Genomic DNA, 22,737 nt, shown 5'->3' on the forward strand with positions numbered 1-22,737 from the left:
TGGTGTAGGCCGGCAGCTACAGCTCCGATTTGATCCTTAGCCTGGGAAGATCCATGTGCCTCAGGTGTGGCCCTAAAAAGGCAAATAAATAAACACATACCTAAATAAAATGATACTTGGGGCATAGCCACATAATATGATGACATATATGACATTATTCATACCTTTGCTTTAACTTCATCCAGTTGCAAAACAGAGGTCACTACAAAATATAAGATAAAAAAACAAGATGAAAATCAATATAAGGGGAACAATGATACATATGTCATGTTCATGAAGGTTTTCATTCTCCTATGAGAGTGAAGTAAATGGACCAAAGCACAGAAATCCTAACTAGGGGGTTGGTGAGTTACGGATCTGATGTTGCAGCAGCTGTGGTGTAGGTCACAGCTGTGGCTGGGATTCCATCCCTGTCCTGGGATCTTTGCCACCGGTGTGGCCATAAAAAAAATAAATAAATAAAAAATAAAAGAAAGAACTCACAACTAGTAGTGTTACATAATTTCCTGCTCTTTTCTCTAACTTTCTTCAGGGCAGGAGTTCTTTTTGTTTGTCTTTATATCCCCTGTAACTGGTAAAGTGTCTGTTGAAGGATAACGACTCATCAACAGTTGAATAAAAGAATGAAAGAGAGCCGCTAGCCCAGATTTTGAATTTTTTGGATTGTTTAGAATATGTAGGTTTTAATCAGAGAATACCAATCTGTTATTCAACAATACCAACAATAAAACCCAAGGTAATGAATTTGAATTACAAGGAGCAATATGAACATAGGATGTATTTTTAGTGTGTGCATGTGTAATACACTCTGTCCACTGAAAAAGGTCCAGAGGTGATGAGGAGAACATGACCTCCCAATACTGAGTCCCACGGAGGGAACCAGGAGTCCTTGGAGAAATGACTGGCCACAGGTCTCGGATAGGAAATCTACAAGATGAATCTGTAATATTGTGTTACACCAGATACAAGAAGACTGCTCAAGATGATAGGATTATGTTGGAAAGATCCAGGAACCTCCTTTAAGAGGATCCCAGTGTATAAAGATGGAACAATTTGACCAATAAGAACAATTATGGCAGTAGATTGAAACGCTTATAATATGTTCAAGTTAGTGCTTCATGATTCTTATAGCAGAAACTAAAGACACCTTTAATTATCATAGTGGGAGCACTGAATAATGTTAGAAAACGAATCATTATTTTGAAGACTGTTAAAAGTTTACCATCCAACATTTATCCTGACTTTTCCTATCATGAACTGTTCCGCTGGGTTATCAGTAAGTAGATAAAAGGAAGTTTCTCTTTACTAATACATTACAGCTCATAAATGAAGAGGGTTTGTAGACTCAAGATATTATACTTTGCAGCACTTAATGAATCATTTGTGGACCTAGGCTATGCACCAGCAGGGGCTGTCATTACAAAAAGACAATCAGGCATGTGTTTCTTTTTTTTCCCCTTTTTTTTCGGGGGGGTGGGGGGTAGGGGGCGGTGCACCTGCGCCATATGGAAGTTCCCAGGCCAGGGGTCAAATCAGAGCTGCAGTTGGTGGCCTACACCACAGCCACAGCAACACAGGATCTGAGCCATATCTGCAACCTACACCGCAGCTCGTGGCAATGCTGGATCCCTAACACACTGAGCAAGGCCAGGGATTGAACCCACAACCTCATGGATACTAGTCAGGTTCCTTACTGCTGAGCCACGACTGGAACTCCCAGGCATGTGTGTCTGAAGGAAGATACAAAACAGCACTTAAGACAAGTCTTTGTCAAATTTGAACCTGAATCTGATTCATTCTCTAGATTTCCTTCCAATCTAAGGAAAACACAGAGGTCAGAAGAACATGCTAAGCTCCATGTCAGAGCCAAGCAAAGGCAAATCCAAACTGTGAAAGACTTCGGGATACATGGGCCAGTTCTTCAGGAAATGAGTTGCAAGAAGGAAAGAAAGAGATGGATGGCAGGAATACATAGATGAAGAGATATGCAAATATGGAGTTTATAGTGAACCTAATTTGAAAACTTAAAAAAATAAGATATTTATGAGACAATTGGAACTTTTAAAAATAACTAGATAAATTTGATGATACTAATTTTTAAATTCTAATGTGGTGCTGTGATAGCATTAAAATGCTCCTTATTAGGGGTTCCCTAGTGGCCTAGGGGTTAGGACTTTCGCTTTCACCACTGCGACCCTGGGTTCAATCCCTGGTCTGGGAATTGAGATCTCCTAGCAAGCCACTGCATACTGCAGCCCCAGGGAAAAAAGCGTCCCTTATCTTTTTAAAGATGCAGGTTGAAAAATATTCAGATGAAATGATGTGATTCCTGAGATGCGTTCCAAGAAGATGGTGAAGGGGCATATGTGAATGGGAATAGGATTAGTTCATTATATCATTGTCTACTTTTTTATGTTTGAAAATTTCCATCATAAAATTTTTTAATCTATTATATTTGTCTATATTTTTAGTCTTATCCTTATGTTTATATTCTCACAGAGCTTAAGGCACATACATCTTGCAGATGGTCACAGATATATTTGTTCTTTGTTTTTTTGTTTTTATCTTGCTTTTTAGGGCCGCACCCGCCGAATATGGAGGTTCCCAGACTAGGGGTTGAATTGGAGCTGCAGCCTTCAGCCTACACCACAGCCACAGCAATGTGGGATCTGAGCTGCATCTGCGACCTACACCACAACTCAAGGCAACGTCGGATCCTTAACCCACTGAGCGAGGCCAGGGATTGCACCTGCACCCTCATAGATAGTAGTCAGGTTCGTTTCCACTGAGCCACAACGGGAACTTCCACCACAGATACATTTGGAGTAATTAATTGTCTGGATTCTGCCTTGTCAACTAACACAGATGTCTTAATTTTGTCTGTGTGTGTGTATAGAAGAGAGTTGTGATCACTTCAAGATTGATGCCAACAGCGGTGAAATCAGAACAACTGCAGTGCTCTCACATGATTACAGACCTTCCTACAGAGTGACCGTAATCGCCAGTGACCGCGGAGTGCCCTCTCTTCAAGGACGGGTGGTTATTAATATTCAGGTAATAGCTGACACCACACAACATATGGACGGATACTCTGGAGGTTTTCTTATTTTTATTTATGAATGTGTAGAGTGAAGGTGCGTTAAATATCTGGATACCGTTTTTGGAGAGCAGTGCAAGATATATGTGTGCGTTATAGCAGGTGATTTTATTATCACTTGAGAAACCCTGAGAGTTAAATATTTTTTTTCTTTACTTTTTAGGGCCACACCCACAGCATATGGAGGCTCCCAGGCTAGGGGTCCAATCGGAGCTGTAGCTACCAGCCTATGCCACGGACCCAGCAACACGGGATCCAAGCGGGTCTGCAGCCTACACCACAGCCACAGCAACGCCAAATCCTTAACCCACTGAGTGAGGCCAGGGATCAAACCTGCATCCTCATGGTTATTAGTTACATTCATTTCCATTGAGCCATGACGGGAACTCCCCTTAAATCATGTTTTTATTTGAACAGTTACGAAGAAGATATTTACTTTCATCATTATGAAGGCATTTATGTTGCTTTGTTTATGAAGAATAAAAAGTGCCTTTTCTCTAACTTTTTCGTAATTGCAAGGATCTGGTAACTTTGCAGGAGAAACAAAATGGAAACACATGACCAATAATAAATGGCATCGATTTTGTAATTACCTTTAAAATTAGAAAAGTTGCTTGAGATTCATATTTTCAGGCTTTACCTTGGTTTTATTTTATTTTTGTCTTTTTAGGGCCATACCTGCGGCATGTGGAAGGGGCCAGGCTAGGGGTTGAATTGGAGCTGCAGCTGCTGGCCTGCTCCACAATGCCAGATCCTTAACCCACTGAATGAGGCCAGGAATCAGACCCGCATCCTCATGGATATTCCTTACTGCTGAGCCTTAGCGGGAGCTCCCCCAGGCTTCACTTTAATCATAATAAGTAAACAAATTGTGGGAAGTCGTCACAGGAGGAAAAAATGATACCAGTCAAAAACAAGATGACTGTTCAGAGGAAGATTTCTTTTGTTCGAGCACATGATAATCAGTCATATTAATATAGGTCTGTATATTAATCAAGAATATATGTTCCCAATATTTCTGTTTCCAAATTATATTCTTTATTGATTAAGGATAAGTGGGCTAGGAGAAAATTTTATCTTGGTACCTCAGGTCTCTAGTTTCAGATAAACAAAGACACAGGGTACTTAAACGTTTGCAGACGTTGTCATTAAGGGTATGCACGTATCTGGGATCTAGAATAGTTTGGAGAACTGGCCATGACACCCTCTCATTGAAGAGTCACAAGGTTATATTTCAGCCAAACGACAGAATGGCCTCACCCAACTGTCATTTCATACATCACAGCAAACAGGGAAGCAGAAAGCTTGCTTCTTTCTTATCTCCTAGATATTATGATTTTTTTTGGCTTTAATTTTTCTCTTTTTTTTGCACCTATGGCATATGTTCCCAAGCTAGGGGTCGAATCCAAGCTACAATTGCTGGCCTACACCACAGCCACTGCAACGTGGGATCCGAGCCATGTCTGTGACCTACACCACAGCCCATGGCAACGCCAGATTGTTAACCCACTGAGCAAACTCGGGGATAAAACCTGCATCCCCATGGATAGTAGTCAGATTCCTTTCTGTTGCACCATGACGGGAACTCCATATGAGGCAGTTTATAATCTTCAGATACATACTAGAAATATATAATATAAAAAAGACATTTTTTCATACCAATTAACGTATGTATATAAAACAAATGGAAGGTTTTCTTTATTTTTTTTTATGGCCGCACCTGTGGCATATGGAAGTTACCTGGCTAGGGGTCAAAAGGGAGCCACCTCTGCAATCTATGTCATAGCAACAACGGATCCTTAACCCACTGATCAAGGCCAGGGATTGAACCCACCTTCTCATGGACACCAAGTAGGGTCCTTAACCCGCTGAGCCACAGCAGGAACTCCTGCACAAATGGAAGGGATGAGCTTCTCAAAGCATAGTGTTACCTGTATTAATTAAACTATCAAAAATACCCCCAATTAATAGTTCCCTTGTATTTCTTGTTTCAGGTGATACCACTACCCAAAGGGAGAGCTCTCATTTCTCAGAATATTCGACATTTAGTTATACCGGAAAACTTGAAGCCTGCAAAAATAATGAGCTTGATAAAGTCACCTGACTACCTTCACCCGCATCGCGATGGAAAGTTACATTTCAGTATTGCTGCTGATGACAGGGACGGTCAGTTTGAAATCGACAGCTCCACAGGAGACTTGTTCCTTTCTAAGGAACTGGATTATGAAATGACCTCTCATTATCTTTTCAGGGTGGTAACTAAAGACCATAGCACAACTCCTCCCTTAAGTAGCATGATTTTCCTTAGCGTCGCCGTGGAAGATCAGAACGACCACTCGCCGTCTTTCCGGGAGGAGTTCATTGTCATAAGCGTGGAAGAGGATGCTCCTGTTGGGACTCTGGTCCACGTCTTCAATGCCAAAGACGGCGATGGCAGTTTTTTGAACAGTAGGGTTCAGTACTTCATCGAAGCCCACCCTCCTGCCGTGAATCCATTCCTCATCCACCCCTCTTTTGGCACTTTGGTCACCGCATCCCCGCTCGACAGAGAGAGAGTGCCCACCGTCGTCCTGACGGTGACTGCGTCTGATCAGGCTGTCAATGTGACCGACCGGCGGCTGAGATCGCTGGTGGCGAAGGTCGTGATTTTGGATGTCAATGACCACAGCCCCACTTTCACGTCTTTCCCAGTCGCCCGTGTCAAAGAGGATGCCACGGCGGGCTCCTTGGTGCATCATATAACTGCTCAAGATCCAGACGAGGGGAGGAATGGAAAAGTCACTTTCCGGATCCTCTCAGGAAATGAAAACATGGCCTTTATGCTGGATGAGACATCGGGTACGGTCTGTGTCTCTGTCGGTTACAGACTGTTATCGCTGGCTTACGTTTATCCCTTTCATTTTCCTTTGATGTAAAATGATAGTTCTCGAGATGCGTATGCTTTAAGGCAATTTGACTCGATTTACTGATTAACATACAGATGACAGGCACAGAGGTGGTATTCAGAGAGCTGAGAGTAACTGGCCTGTTTTTTAACCTTGACCTTCTCTGTAGCCAGCTCACATGTCCTAGAATGAATATACAGGAGCAAACACATCTGCCTCCATTGTGTGTTTTCACAGGGTGGGAGATGGTACCCAAATTGAATCAAGGTAGAAGATGACTAGTTAACAACATTATTTAAAGACTTTAAGTCTGGAAACTCCTCTTTAAGATCATACTCTTATAAATAGTTTGGAATTAATGTGATTTTAAATGGTTGGATTGGAGTTCCCGTTGAGGCGCAATGGTTAACGAATCTGACTAGGAACCATGAGGTTGCGGGTTTGATCCCTGCCCTTGCTCAGTGGGTTAAGGATCTGGTGTTGCTGTGAGCTGTGGTGTAGGTTGCAGACGTGGCTTGGATCCCGCGTTGCTGTGGCTCTGGCATAGGCTGGCGGCTGCAGCTCTGATTTGACCCCTAGCCTGGGAACCTCCATATGCCGTGGGAGCGGTTCAAGAAAAGGCAAAAAAAAAAAAAAAAAGACACACAAAAAAAATGATTGGATTGATTTAGCCATGAAGACCTTTACTTCTCACAACTGAAACATTTTTGTTTTTCTTTTTGGAGCCAAACCTGTGGCATGTGGAAGTTCCCAGACTAGGGGTCAAATCTGAACTGCAGCTGCCAGCCTACACCACAGCAATGCAGGATCTGAGCCGCATCTGCAACCTACGCTACAGTTCGAGGCAACACCAGATCCTTAACCCACTGAGTGAGGCCTGGGATCGAACCTGCATCCTCATGGATACTAGTCAGGTTCTTAACCTGCTGAGCCGCAACGGGAACTTCCACAACTGAAACACTTTATTTTTGGCAGAAGCATTTATCCACTGTCAAGTATTCTACAGAAATGGCCCTTCTCTTGTCCTGTCACCATATTGCCAGGTAGCATCTACTACAGGTTTTGATGTAGCTTAATGGACAACCATACCTATAAAGTGTCATTCTTATGGTATTGGAAATGAAATTCCCTCAACTTGATTTTCAGAAGATACTGGAGAGAAGGATGGCCATCTCATTCTGTAAAACATAGTCATTTCTGCATGAGCCTTAAAAAAAAAAAGAAATCTAAGGAGTTTCTGCCATGGCACAGTGGGTTAAGAATCTGACTGCAGCAGCTGAGGTCACTGTGGAGGTGCCGTTTTGATCCCCGGTCTGGCAAAGGATTGGCATTGCTGCAGCTGTGGCTTGGATTCCGTCCCTGGCCTGGGAACATCCATATGCCACAGGTGTGGCTATTCAAAAAAAAAAAAAAAAAAAAAAACGCAAAAAACAAACAGAACTCAGATGTGTACCATTTGGCCCAACTGTGAGTAAGAGCATTATTTGGAATGGGACTAAATCAATGTGTAGGATTTGGAAGTCATGATTATAGTCTGGCTCTTTACTGTTGGAAAATTTCAGCAAAGTATTGATTAAATCCTGTCCATATGGTTCCATTCTGAAGCATGTGTGAACACTACCTAAAAAGCTTAGCCGACAGAGATGGTCCAGACGGCTGATTTCTGTGAGAGCCGGGGTCTCCAAGGCCCCGTTTCAACAGCACTTAAAAGGTTTTCCAACACGATTAAGGAAGGCCTATTTCAGATTGGGAAAGAGGATGGATAAAATTAGAATTCTGTCTCCGTGATAACAAAGATCGTGAATCTTGAGCAATTGCCGTGTAGCTGTTTCGGCTGAGATATTTTTCAAAGACATGCAGTGCTAATTGCCAAATGAATTCATATGAGATGGACTGTTTTTTTTTCCTCCCACAAGGCTCGTATTTTTTATAAAGCAGACAAAATGAGATTTTTAGTGGTTTTTGGCTGTGAAGTGTAAAATGATAAGCAGTTCTTGAAAAACCATTTTTATAAAATCTGAATCGATAAAAACCTTTTTAAGTATTTGAAGAAGGGTTCTTATAGGCTGAGCATGTGTTAAAGAAGGACTCTTAAAAAGAGGGAGTTCTCGTCGTGGCGCAGTGGTTAACGAATCTGACTAGGAACCATGACATTGCAGGTTCGATCCCTGGCCTTGCTCAGTGGGTTGAGGATCTGGCGTTGCCCTGAGCTGTGGCGTAGGTTGCAGACGCGGCTCAGATTCCGAGTTGCTGTGGCTGTGGTGTAGGCTGGCGGCCACAGCTCCGATTTGACCCCTAGCCTGGGAACCTCCATATGCTGCGGGAGTGGCCCAAGAAATGGCAAAAAGACAAAAAAAAAAAAAAAAGCAAAGCAAAGAAAAGAATAAAAGTGTCAGTTGGAATTATGTAAATACATATTATGCAGGTGCAAATCTTTATAATACATTGCTTATGTGAGTTACATACTTAAATGGCAATGGGAGGGAGACATTTTATTCAAGAAGGTTCCTGTCTTAAGTTATAAAGTATTTACTATTTTTTATTAATAAAAATAGACAGTTAACTGAGAGTGGTATGAAGAGACTATAACTCTATTAACAAAAACTAAATCTCTTAAAGGATATAGCCACACTTAGCTTCTCGTAACTTGGTCTTTTTTTTTTTTTTTTTTTTTTTTTTTGGCTTTTTAGGACCACAACTGCAGCATATGGAAGTTCTCAGGCCAGGGGTTGAATTGGAGCTGCAGCTGCTGGCCTACACCACAGCCACATCACCTCGGAATCCAAGCCAAATCTATGACCTACATCACATCTTACGGCAATACCGGATTCTTAACCTACCATGTGGGGCCAGAGATCAAACCTGCATCCTCATGGATACTAGTCAGGCTTGTTACCACTGCACCACAATGGGAACTCCGTAACTCGGTCATTTTTATACATGAAATTTCATTTGACGTTAAGAGGCATACTGTTAGATCCCAGATATTTTTTTAAAATGAAGGTAGATGCTGGGTAGATAAATAATCTTGATGTAATCATATCTGTAGACAATGATACATGATAGGTTACCTGAATTCTCATTCATCCTTATATTTTAACTTATTTCTTTTTATGGAATATGGGAATTCCTAGGCTAGGGGTCAAATCAGGAGCTACAGTTGCCAGCCTATGCCACAGCCATGGCAACACCAGATCCAAGCTGCAGCTGCAACCTTTGCCACAGCTTGCAGCAATGCCAGATCCTTTACCCACTGACCAAGGCCAGGGATCAAACCCACATCCTCATGGACAGATACTAGTCAGGTTCTTAACCCACTGAACACAACTGGAGCACCCATCCTGATAATTTATTTTATTATTTATTTATTTGTCTTTTTTCTTGGGCTGCACCTATGGCACATGGAGGTTCCCAGGCTAGGGGTCCAATTGGAGCTGTGGCCGCCGGCCTACACCACAGCCACAGCAACACAGGATCCGAGCTGCATCTGCAACCTACACCACAGCTCACGGCAACGCCGGATCCTTAACCCACTTAGCGAGGCCAGGGATTGAATCTGCAACCTCATGGTTCCTAGTCGGGTTCGTTAACCACTGAGCTACGATGGGAACTCCAGCATGACTTTTCTGATTAAGAATGTTCTCTTTTATTGTAGATAGAATATAAATTTAAAGTTGGTTTAATAATATTTATTCTTTAACAGAAAGAACTTTTTGGATTATTAGCAGCTTCAATAAGTTAGACATAAATTGAGTAAGCATGACTTCTCCGAAATATTTACTCTGTATTGCTTTCAAAACAGGCTTGCTAACCACAACTCATCCTTTGGATTATGAGATAAAAACTCAGCACGTTCTGACCCTCCTGGCACTGGATGATGGCACGCCAACACTTTCTTCATCCCAAACATTGACAATTACTGTTCTGGATGTAAATGATGAGGCCCCAGTATTTAAGCAGCATCTGTATGAAGCTTCAGTTAAAGAAAATGAAAATCCAGGGGAATTTGTCACAAGGGTTGAAGCTGTGGACAGAGATTCAGGTAACTCAGACATCTGGGAACTAAGTAACTGATGCTAAAAACCAAAATCGACATTATTAACCAAAACAATGAAAACAGTTGCTAGTTATCTCAAACGTGCAATATTTATTGAATTAGCATGTACATAAAAACATAGAGACATGTAAGAATAATGTATACTTTTTATAGCATTTGCTTACATTGCTCTTTATTATTATTTATTTCTAGAATGGTATATAATTACCATACCATTTATTGAGTTGATCTGGATAATAAACAGAAGTATAGACAAAATATCACCTTTTTTTTCAGCCTGTAGTAGTTAGATACATTGAGTCCAAGAGGGTTCATGGTTCTTTATTTCCTCTATGTGCAGCATAATGGAGAAGCTAGGATGCTGGCATCAGACTGCCTGGGTTTTGAGTCCTAGAACCACACTTAAGCTGTGTGACCTTGAACATGCTATGGACTAGTTAGTTTTTTATGATCCTTTGTTTGTTTTTGTCTGTCAAATGGAGATATAATAGGGCTTAATCTGTAGTTCTGAGTGTGAATGTGTTATTACCTGCAAGGTGCTGAGACTGGTATGGGACACAATAAATGAATGGTCATCAAATGTTAATTTCCATTACTACTGTTATTTGCTCTTATTATTTATATCAACCGCTGTGTCCAGACAGATGACTTTGAGGTAAATAGTTTCTGTGGCTAGGAGTATGTATGTGTCTTAGAATTGCTTTTCAATATCACTGTGACTCTTCTTTTTGGGCATTTAAGCTTGAGTGACTTTAATAATATTCTGTTTTATTTTAAGCAAAATAATTATAAAAATTATAGTGAAGTTTTCACCATTAACAGCATTTCCTGAATTTTTCCTTCTGAATTAATACGAATAGTTCAATAAGCCAGTCTTTTAAAATTCGCACTTGTCAGAGTTCCTGTTATGGCACAGCAGAAACGAATCCGACTGGTAACCATGAGGTTGTGGGTTCGATCCCTGGCCTCGCTCAGTGGGTTAAGGATCCAGTGTTGCCGTGAACTGTGGTGTAAGTCGCAGATGCGCCTCGGACCCTGCATTGCGGTGGCTGTGGTGTATGTAGGCCATCAGCTGTAGCTCCAAGTCGACCCCTAGCCTGGGAACCTCCATATGCCATGGGTGCAGCCTCAAAAGCAATAAATAAATAAATAAAATTCACATTTGTCTATAGCAAGTGGCAACACATAATCAGTATAATATTTTGGTTTTTTCTTGCAGGAGTTATAACAGATGTTTCTATGGAAATAACAGTATCAACACTAACATTTTCCTCCTAAATTGTTCATCGAAAGGGTAAAAGGTACATTCTAGAATTGAGCTTTTAAACAGTGATATACCATCTCGATACTTTGCCCTTTTGGGGAAGCATCATCTTTTAGTGAAGTACATTTTCTGCGATCTTAGGAAAACTTTCAAGGGCCAACCCAGTTTTCTCTTTTGACCAGAGCGGGGCAGTGTCATCAAAGACTTTTGCTTGCTCTCTCAACTAAAGGACTAACAATGCTAACAATGGCTGGTCCTAATTCTCCCTTCAGGAATTTAGCACATTTCTGGCGGTGTGGTTTTTCGGTGATAGAAACAATGGAGAATATACATAAGCTCCATGCCTCTAATATTTGCAGCTTAGTAAAGTTCTTTGAGCGCATTCTCTGGTATAAATTGAGTAACCCTGAGCTTTGGGCAATACAGAAACCACTTCCCAAATCCCACAGGCTTATGCTGATCCGTCACGGATGTTGTGTGATTTAGCAGTCATTTCAAGTCTGTAAAATGCTTCTTCCCCTTGACCTTACTTTATTTGATTAATTTTATTCTTTATAATAGACTCTACTGAAAGGATTTATTTGGAGTTCCCTGGTTGTCACTGCTCTGGCATGGGTTCGACCCCCGACTTGGGAACTTCTGCATGCCATGTTGCGTGGCAAAAAAATAAATAATTTTTTTTTTTAAATAAAAGGATTCATTTGCCTTAATATTTGAAGAAGAAAAGAATTTCTCTCACTTTTTCATATGTCAACTAAAGATGATTGCCATTTAATAGGCTTTCCAGTTTTTACTGTCACGTTGCCAAGTGTTATTTTCTTCAGAATGAATAATCTGCAACCTGTTACTTATAATTGAATTGAAAGTTCATTATTCTAGAGATTAAGGTTTGCCAGGGAATTTAGATGCAAAACTTCTGGTTTTCTGGCTTTGCATTTGTGGATGTTTGAAATACACATTAGCTAGCATCTTCCTGAGTCTCATGAACCCTCACAAGTTTTGGAGACAATTTTGGTTTACTGGAAATCTGTGTTTTTAGTGAGGCCAGATCTGTTAAGCAGGCAGTTGTATAAAGGCATGTGAATTTGAGTGTATGCATGTGCTTTTGAACATATTTTTCCGGAGTCTTTTTTTGGTGCTTGTTGGGTTAAGTTAATGAAAATGGGTTATGCACGAGAATTAAATGACGTAATCGGGATTATTAGCATAACTGGCATCATATTGGAATTTATGAATGGTTTATTTTATACTGTGTATTTTAAAAAATTCTCTAGCCTTACTGAAGCCTAGAAAGGTTAACATGTGTTTTCTAGCATTCTGCAATGCAGGTTTTTAAAATGTAAGCCTGTAGTGCTGTTTGGCATTCAAAGCCCATAGGAATTTGAGCACTGAATGTTTATGATGTATGACTCACACTGGTTCTCACAGGGGATTTTTCTTGTATTAAATGGGAAAAACAACTACCATGTTTTAACTCAGATATGAAACCGGCACAGCATTTGGTGTCACCAACAAGAGCTCCATTGTTCGTGAAAAAGGACCCACCCACAGGGCATCTCCCCTCAGTCCCAGGAGGGAAGGGAGGTTCCCCCGCCTCCGCCCTGCCCCGGGAGGGTGACTCAGACCTGGCTATGCACTGGCTCCTTTGTGGTGAACACATCATTCAACAGCATATCACAATACCAAGAGGTCAAATTTTTATAGTGACATTTTATTTTCTACCCCATCAAAATGTATTTTGTGTCTAGATTTATCTTGAACAAACTCTACCCTTATCTTGGTTTCCTGGACATTGTTTTGTGCTGGACGACAAATGTCCCCAACAGTTGGAGCAAAGGAGAAACGCCGCCATGACACGATTGCATCGAATTGATTGAATCTAAGACATCATTAGATGTAAGATGTGTCTAACTTCAGAAATATTAAAATTAGGGGGAAATGTGTCTTGGAATTAATGATATAGTAAACAAAAAAAGGACCACTCACGCAGAGACAATCATTATTGAAACTTTGAAAGATAGTCCACTTTCATTTAACACATGGTATTGGGATTATATGATTGTTTAATTGTCTGCTCCTTTTTAAGCTGTGAACTTGTGGATTCAGAACGTATTTTATCCCCAGTCCCTAAGCTAATGCATGATATGATGTAGGAGTTCAGGAAGTATTTTTGACTGTATGATCTGAGAAAGCAGATCACCTATGAAATAGGCTGCTTCAAGCTGCCTTCAGTCCTCAGAACTCGTCCTTTGTTTATTTCTTCATTCAATCAGTCAATCACAATCCTCTTTTTGCTCTAGAAAGGTTTGAGTTGTGGAGGCATCATCCAGTTGAGGAATTACATGAAAAATGATCTTCATAGAAAGTAAATCTGAAAACAGCACTCCACTGGTCAGAATTCTGTAATAATTCTTCATAGTTTTGAGGATAAAGTTCTCTTCTGTTTCAGCTGGATAACCAGGCACTTTAATAAGTGACTCTCCAGCTTTCTTCTGTGTCCTCAATTCCTGTGGCTTGCTAACCTTCACTCTAGAACAGGGTTCTGCAAACCTTTCCCTGTGAAGGGCAAGACAGTGAATGTTTTAGATTTTGTAGGCTCTATGGTCTCTGTCACTCAGCTCTGACATTGGAGCAAGACAGCTGCCATATTGGGGGTTCTCTGGTGGTCTAGTGGTTAGGATTCTGTGCTCTCACTGCTGCAGCTTGAGTTCAGTCCCTGGTCTGGGAGCTGAGATCCCACATCAAGCTGCCTCACACAGTGGCCAAAAAAAAAAAAAAAAAAAAAAAAAAAGAACAGCAATAGATAATACATAAAGTAATGAATGTGGATGAATGTGGCTGGGTCCCAATGGAACTTTACAAAATAGAGGGGCAGGCTGGATTTGGCCATGGGCTATAGTTTACCAACGAGTGGGCTAAGAGATATATGTAATTAAGACATCTGAGTTAACTTGCTGGTTTCTGGTCATCAGATCCAATTATGATGACATCCCCATAGCAGATCAGGGTGAGGATCAACGGGAGGCTGAGATGGTCATTATCTCTGCCGAATAGATGATGGCTGCTAGTGGAGGAGTTTATGTAAAGATGTACTGTTGTTCCTTCTGGGTAAAAGCGGATCACTTCTGATGGTCTTTACAAATTGGTAGAGAGTGTTGGTTCTCAAAAAGTGGCCCATGGCACCATCATCCACAGCGTATGTGGAAGACAGCTACAGAGGGCTTTTAAAGGATGCTGGCATGCATCGAAGCAGGGGCTTTCCTAAGGTCTTTATGAAGGGACAGTTCTCAGAACTGTTGGGAAATGTAGGGAGAGGAAGGGGTAGGCAGGTCATGCCTGGTAAATCTATGCCAGTGTTCTTTTCCATTTTCCTCGAGCTCTGGATCTCTGCTGTATAGTATGCAAAGGAAGATCTGGCATCTCAGCCTCAGTGATGATAGGCCGCCATTGAGTGCAACCAGTCAAAAGAGACCATCAAGAGCTATCATTCTTGGAGTTCCTGTCATGGCTCTGTGGTTAACGAATCCGACTAGGAACCATGAGGTTGGCCTTGCTCAGTGGGTTAAGGATCCGGTGTTGCCGTGAGCTGTGGTGTAGGTTGCAGACCCTGCTTGAATCCTGCATTGCTGTGGCTCTGGTGTAGGCTGGCGGCTACAGCTCCAATTAGACCCCTAGCCTCGGAACCTCCACATGCTGCAGAAATGGCCCTAGAAATGGAAAAAAAAAAAAAAAAAAGGAGCTATCATTCTATGAGCGAAAGCATTAAATTCAGGATCTCTGAATAAGCACACCACATCATAAATCCAGCCTAAACCAAACTACTATTTTCTCTCCCTGAGTCTCACATCCCTAGAATTGATTTCCCCATGTTTTCCCCAGGTTTATTCCAGTGTAAGTTAGAAAAATCTTACTATATTTTTAAAACTATAAGCTGCCTCTGACTGCATCATATTTACACATAACTGTCTGCAGTATGTTGAGATCTGACTCTAGTTCAGGTGAAGTGGTGCCTTCTTGCAAGCAGTAGTATGTGTGTAGTGTGTCTGCCCCTCAGTTTGGTTCTGATCTTCAGAGAGATTAATTTGGGGGCTTCCTCAGAAGATTTCTGGTTTTTTGACCCTGACTTGAGCTGGGACTTTAAAACCTCAGCTCATCATTTTCTTTCTGTAAGTTCCCATTGCATTCAGAGACAGCCAGCTCCTATCCTGCTCCTGCTTTTACTGACCACGGCCAACGTCAGCCCCATTTGGTCCTTTAAAGGATAGGAATCCTTTAAGAGTCACTTTGTCATAGTCAATCATGATATTGAAAATGATCAATTACTATTATTCTGTTTCCCATGGCCAGGGAACGCCCTCAACTGCCTCTAAGGCCAAAGTTGTGACCAAACCCACCTCGGAATCCCTGATACCTGGGACCAGCTTGTGGTGCCAAGTACCGTATCAGTCAGGTGCGGTCAGGAAAACCAGATATTACGGTACAGGTGTTGGAAGGCTGATAAGCGAGGCAGAATCCTGAAGTAAGCCAGAAAAGATAACTATAAGCTACTACCCGTAATCCTGCAGCCAGGGGCAAGGTCACTGCTGATAAGGGAAGCTAGAGGACAGGAAGGAGATGTCCCATCTGCTCTCTTGTGACCTCCAGTCTCCCTCAAGGTGCCCTTTGCGCAGACCCTAGAAGGGGCTCAGGTAGCAGATCCCCTGCTCCAGCATCACAGGGCAGCGTAGGGAAGAGTGGATTTAGACCCGAGTCACAGCAGTTCAGAGCTGTGCCGAGAACCAAGGGAGGAGCTAGCAGAGGGAGCGGCAACCACAAAGGCCTCAACAGAAAGAGTCTTGGCACAGTCAGAGAACACAGGGTAAGCCAGAGCACCAGGAGTGCAAGGAAGGAGCAAGGGTCTGAGAAGAGCTTGGGGAAACAAGCAGAGTCCATATCACAGGGGGCTTTGCCGGCTGCGGTACAGGGGGGTGTTTTTTATTTGGAAGTTTAATTCTTCCGTTGCTTTTACCTGTGAAAACCCATTCATCCTTAGTGTCTCTGCTTACACAGAAGGCAGCTCACACTTACCCATAAGTTGCCTGCTTGCTCATCGGTATCCAGAGCTATCCTATGAGCACCTCGAGAGCAGAGAATCTGTCTCCTTTCCAGCACTTACAACCTCAGCACCTGGCACAGTACCTTGGCATCTGCTATCACTGTTTCTGTATGTTTCTGTATTTCTTTTTTGTCTTTTTTTGTTTTTGTTTTTGTTTTTAGGACCACACCTGCAGCATATGGAATTTCCCAGGCTAGGGATTGAATCAGAGCTGCAGCTGCCGGCCTACACCACAGCCATAGCAATGCCAGATATGAGCCGCATCTGCCACCCACACCACAGCTCACGGCAACACCAGATTCTTAACCCAGTGAGTGGGGCCAGGGATCGAACCCATGTCCTCTTGGATGCTAGTTGGGTTCATTAACTGCTGAGCCACAATGGGAACTCCCTCTGTGTATTTTTTTTAATTTTTATTGAAATATAGTTGATTTACAATGTTGTGTTAGTTTCAGATGAACAACAAAGTGATTCAGTTATATAAATATATATAATATATATGTTTTATTGTACTCTGTTCCATTATAGGTTTTTACAGGCTACTTAGAGTTCTCTGGGTTCTACAGTATGTCCTTGTTGGTTATCTATTTTATATTTAGTAGTGTATATATTTTACTCCCAAACTCCTAATGTATCCTTCCCTATGTCTGTTGAATGAGATAATTCATGAACAAACTATCTAACTGTGAAAAGTCTTCCCTGATCCACCTCTTCAGTGATTTCATACATTCCACCACACTGTCTGTAATTCATTGATTTAATTGTCTTCCTGACTAGAGGGGAACTCTGAGCACCAAGATAATTACTTATGATTCAGTGGTATCTTTCCAGTGCCTGGCACTCGGTCAATGTGTGTTGCATAAATGAACACATGGTGAGTGAATCAACCAACCAAATCACCGGAGCTCAATGTAGACAAGTGGGCGTTATCTACATATGGGTGGAAACTGAAGCCAGTGAATTGGGAGGGAGATGGAATGAGTTCCTTCCAACCTCTTTCTCTTTGTTCCTTTCTTTCTTTTTTTTTTTTTTTAAACATCAGTCAGCAATATCTGAAGCCACAGAGAAGACGAGTCAGGTAAGAACTAAACACGGTCGGAAGATTTAACAACCAGAAGCTCATGGGTGACTGTACAAAGACTATCAAGATGATGGCAGTGGTTCTAAGCTAGCTGCAGAGACTTTTTAAAAGAAGCTTGGCTATGAAGAGAAGGAAAAGAATTTGATTCTTACAGCCAGAGAAGAATATACTTTAAGGAGAAAAATATATGCATGAGAAAGACTAGAACTGGCAGGAAAATGTCAAGAGAGTATTTGAAGCATTACTTCTGCTGTTGAGACAGAAAGCAGGAGGTGGAGTTGAGTATCGATGCAGAAAGTTGAGGTGATAGTTTTTTCCCCAGTGCCTCCCTTTTCTCTGGGGCATAGGAAGGAAAGTAATTTGTGAGACTGAGCCAGGAGGTGGTTGGGGGGAAGACGTGAATAGGAGAGGGGCGACCAAGGAGGTTTGGAAAGATTACCAGGTCACAGTGACTTTTCAGTGGCCACTGTCTATGCTTTGTTGAAATTTCTGCAGCCCCAGGTACCTGCTGGATAGTCCAGAAGGGAAGAGATGTGGTTGGAATGATCTTGGACTGGGGTTTTCCTGGGCTTCTTGAGCAAAAAGCCACAGGACCTGAGGAAGTTTGCAAGGCTGCTAAAGTGTAGGTGCCTGGGACTGAACTGGAGAGGGAAGGAGATGAGTGCAGGAGGAGTATCCTAGAGTGGGAGAAATGAAGAGATCGCAGGGCTGTAGGTCTTGAGGTCCAAGAGCAGATTACACACACACACACACACACACACACACACACACACACGCCCTTCACTGGGTGTGTTACAAGTACATCACTGAATATCTTCAGATCCAGATTTCCAATTTTCTTAGTAAGGCAATGGAATTAGACTAAATCATGTCTGTTTTATTTTCATTTCCTTAGTTCTCACTGGAAACTAAATTTGATGAGACTGGGTTTGCTCTGGAGGATTCTAAGTGTACCAAGAAGAAGAGAAAAGACCTAAATTTGAATTCTAAAAGAGCCATAGCATACTACTTTACTTTTGTCTCACATTAAGTTATGAAAGGTGTGAAGTTGGGAGTGTGAAAATGTATTTGTGCAAACTGCAGTTATAAATAATACTCTTATTTATCCTTAATAATGTACTAGAAAGATTGAAGCTGAGTCGATTATTCTCTTAGGGAAAAAAGCTACATAGAATCACAGAAGTAATAAAATCTGAAAGTTTCTAAAAAGTCATCGCTGGGTACAATGGTAAAGCACATCGAGAAAATTGGATGAATGAGAGGAAGAGAAGTTCTAAAGATTTGTGTTTATGTTTAAGCATGCAAAGACGTTTTCTAGTTTTGACAAGTGTTAGGAATGAAAAATTAAATAGACTCGTTGTCAAGGGGGAGGGGGAGGAAGTGGGATGAATGGGGTGCTCGGGGTTAATAGATGCAAACTATTGCCTTCGGAATAAATTAGCAATGAGATCCTGCTGTGTATGTAGCACTGGGAACTATATCTGCTCACTTATGATGGAGCATGATAATGTGAGAAAAAAGAATGTACGCATGTATGTGTAACTGGGTCACCATGCTGTGCAGTAGAAAATAGAACACTATAAACCAACTATAATGGAAAAAACAAACATCATTTAAAAAATTAAAATATATACTATAATAGGTAATATATAATATGTGTAATGTGTAGTAGCATCATATTATAAATGAGTAGATTTGTTTCAAAAACAAAAGGTCCAGGAGTTACCGTTGTGGCGCAGTGGTTAATGAATCTGACTAGGAACCATGAGGTTGGGGGTTCGATCCCTGGCCTTGCTCAGTGGGTTGAGGATCCGGTGTTGCCGTGAGCTGTGGTGTAGGCCAGTGGCTGCGGCTCCGATTAGACCCCTAGCCTGGGAATCTCCATATGCCACAGGAGCGGCCCTAGAAAAGGCAAAAAGGAAAAAGACAAAAAATAAAAATAAAAAATAAATAAAAGATCCAAAAATTTAAAAAGATGTTCTCCATGAAAGCTCGGTGAAGGCAGGGGCCATACCTCTTTGATTCACCACTGTCTCTTTGGCAGACAGCACTGTGCTTGGAGCTAATGATGTTCACCAAGTATTCGAGGAACAAGAATGTAGGTATTGTCCCCGTTTTCATCGTGTAGGATGACGTAGCCAGGAATAACAAATGTTAACAATCTGGAAATTTTGGAAGTTATGTCTTGGCCGAAGACGAGATTGTGTGATTGTTATGAGAGCAAAAGTAATCACTGTGATAGTTAAATAATCATGAATATAATAATAATTCATTATTATTATAATGCCTATTGATAGAACGAAATATTGTGGTGACCTCTGGCTATATATTTTTTTCTTTTTCTTTTTTTGCTTTTTAGGACCTCACTCACAGCATATGGAGGTTCCCAGGCTAGGGGTCCAATCGGAGCTCCAGCTGCCAGCCTGCACCACAGCCACAGCAACGTGGGATCTGGGCCGTGTCTGTGACCTACACCACAGCTCACGGCAATGCTGGATCCTTAACCCACTGAGCAAGGCCAGGGATCGAACCTGAAAACTTCCTGGTTCCTGGTCGGATTCGTTTCCACTGCACCACAATGGGAACTCCCCACATCACATATATTGATGGTATTTTATGAGACTTCTTTCTCAAGGTTGTTAAAATGCCTATAGATTATCCCAAATATCCTTTCTCTTTCAAGTGACATAGTACGAAGTCATGGGTACTTATTCTTGTATAAAACTAGCATTATATTCCACTTTTCCAGCACCCAGTGCTATATTATAGCTACTAGATCATAGCAGATGAAAACTTACTTTTAAGACTGGCAAGAAGTTCCTGTTGTGGCTCAGTGGTAACGGACCCAACTAGTATCCATGACGATGCAGGCTTGATCCCTGGCCTTGCTTGGTGGCTTAAGGATCTGGTGTTGCTGTGAACTGTGGTGCAGGCCGGCAGCTGTAGCTCCGATTCGATCCCTAATGTGGGAACTTCTGTATGCCGTGGGTGCAGCTGTAGAAAGAAAAAAAAAAAAAAGACAGGCAAGATGGAAATTTGAAATTGAAGTTTTTTGTTAAGTCCAAAGCAGAGTATTTCATCTTTTATGAAAGTGTAAAATCATGTATGCTAAGTACTAGATTCCTGTCGGTGAAGAAAAGAACATAGGAACATGATTAAGAGGAACTGTGTGAAGTGCAGATCAGCTGCAATGTCATGGGATGAACTGGTTCAAGTTAATGGCAGGAGTGATCTTACAAGCCGTGATGGAAATGACATGACGCTCCTCTCAGCGGAGAAATGAAACCACAGAAATGCATACTCACGTGGTACCACATTTCTCACTCCAGATAGGAGATTGAATGCTAAGCAGAGAACAAAGTGAAGCAAAAACACACATAGGAACGACTCTCGGTGCTCGCCTGCTGTGCTGGAGGATGGACAGCGTAATGTAGCTGGACACAAGCTTTGCAGCAGAGGGTCCACCAACAGAAACGCTCATTGGCCCTGCAAGTGCACAATTATGCCATTAAACCACAATCAGGGCTGTTAGCAGGAGTAATTAGGAATATGCTGTAGGGTTGCACACTCATAAGAAATTTTTTACGGGAGGGAAAAAATCTTAAGCATTCACTGTCGGGAAGTCTCCTAAGACTTTTGAAAATCAAGGATTTCAGCCCGCGAGGCTTTTATTGAGCAAGACCAGCCAAAGGAGTTGTGTTTGTTGTTGTCATTGTTTTGTTTTTGACCTTAATGTGAAGGTCACGTGTCTTGCCTTTTTCAGCAATGACCGAACACGTCCTAGGAAAAAGGAGAATGGATGGATGGACCCCAAAGGGCTAATGGCTAATTTTTTTTCTCTATATTTTCCTGTAGGAGTCAATGCCAAGCTTCAGTATGAAATCATGCCAGGTGCCGCATTCGGGCTGTTCACGATAAATCCTGATACTGGGGAGGTGGTGACTGCCACCACACTTGATAGAGAAGTTCAGGATGTTCTCACCTTTCGAGGTAAGGGATCCCTTGACGGTGCTGAACAAGCCAGCAAACAAAAATAGGCAGCAGAAGGTTGAGTGGTGAAATGTTACATTTCAGTAGGGTGTCTTTAAATAGCATATGATTGGCCCGTTGCTGCCCAGTTCATTTGGTCTGATGCCATCTGGTTAGGACAGTGTGTTTTGGGTGTGAAGTAATAGCCCGCACCTGTGCTGTCTTTTGTCCCATGTCAGTACTCGTCCGAGATGGCGGAGTCCCTGCATTGTCCGCCACTGCCACGGTGCTCTGCTCTGTGCGAGATGAAAACGACCACTCGCCAGAGATGATCATCCCTGGTCATGACATTGAGGTTCTGGAAAACCAAGAGCCAGGGCTGATCTACACTGTCTTGGCCTCCGATTTGGATGCTGGCGATAACGGAGCTGTCTGGTATCGCATAGTGGGTAAGTGTTATCTGTATTTAATGCCCTCTCCCCGCCTCCACCCAGGGATATGGATCAACTCGGTTAACACAGGCTTCGTGGCGAGTGTTCTTTTATTTTTTGTCTTTTTTAAAAAACGAGTTTTATTTTTTCCATTATAGCTGGTTTACAGTGTTCTGTGAATTTTCTAGTGTACAACAAAGTGACCCAGTCACACATTCATAGATACACCCTTTTTCACACATTGTCCTCCATCATGCTCCATCATAAGTGACTAGATGTAGTTCCCAGTGCTATGCAGCAGGATAAGCAATGAGATCCTGCTGTACTTTGTAGAGCTGAGCCTGAGGCATATGGAAGTTCCCAGGCTAGGGGTCGAATTGGGGCTGTGGTTGCCGGTCTACACCACAGCCACAGCAATGTGGGAATCCAGGCTGCGTCTGTAGCCTACACCACAGCTCATGGCAATGCCAGATCCTTAACCCACTGAGCAAAGTCAGTGACTGAACCCATGCCCTCATGGATACTAGTCGGGTTCATTACCGCTGAGCCATGCGGGGAACTCCCATGAGTATTCTTTTTTTTCTCCCCTTTTTTGGTTGCACCCACAGCATATGGAGTTCCCAGGCCAGGGATGGAATCTGAGCCACAGCTGTGACCCATGCCACAGCTGTAGCAACACTGGGTCCTTAAGCTACTGCGCAGGGCTGGGGATCAAACTCAAGTCTCTGCGGAGACCTGAGCCTCTGCAGTCCTTAACCTGCTGTGCCACATTGGGAACTCTTCATGGTGAGCATTCTGCATTCAGTGTCTAGTGCAGTATTCACAGCACACACCCTGTTTGGTGCCCTGGTCCTCCTC

The 22,737-nt window shown here is 42.2% G+C and overlaps 1 protein-coding gene across 1 annotated transcript in view; it reads left to right on the forward strand.

Annotated features, from left to right (window-relative positions):
• Positions 1-22,737, forward strand: part of DCHS2 (dachsous cadherin-related 2) — a 272,388-nt gene that overhangs the window by 187,096 nt on the left and 62,555 nt on the right. The window contains exons 8-12 of the mRNA XM_021101485.2: positions 2,897-3,054; positions 5,092-5,935; positions 9,785-10,024; positions 21,335-21,469; positions 21,688-21,897. Of these exons, the coding sequence (XP_020957144.2) occupies positions 2,897-3,054; positions 5,092-5,935; positions 9,785-10,024; positions 21,335-21,469; positions 21,688-21,897 (1,587 nt within the window). The remainder of the gene's footprint in view (positions 1-2,896; positions 3,055-5,091; positions 5,936-9,784; positions 10,025-21,334; positions 21,470-21,687; positions 21,898-22,737) is intronic.

This window comes from Sus scrofa, chromosome 8 (assembly GCF_054392235.1).
Source record: "Sus scrofa isolate SSC_HxYL_T2T_F1_AM1 chromosome 8, Sscrofa_HxYL_maternal_Yorkshire_Landrace_v2.0, whole genome shotgun sequence".
NCBI classification, from domain to species: domain Eukaryota; kingdom Metazoa; phylum Chordata; class Mammalia; order Artiodactyla; family Suidae; genus Sus; species Sus scrofa.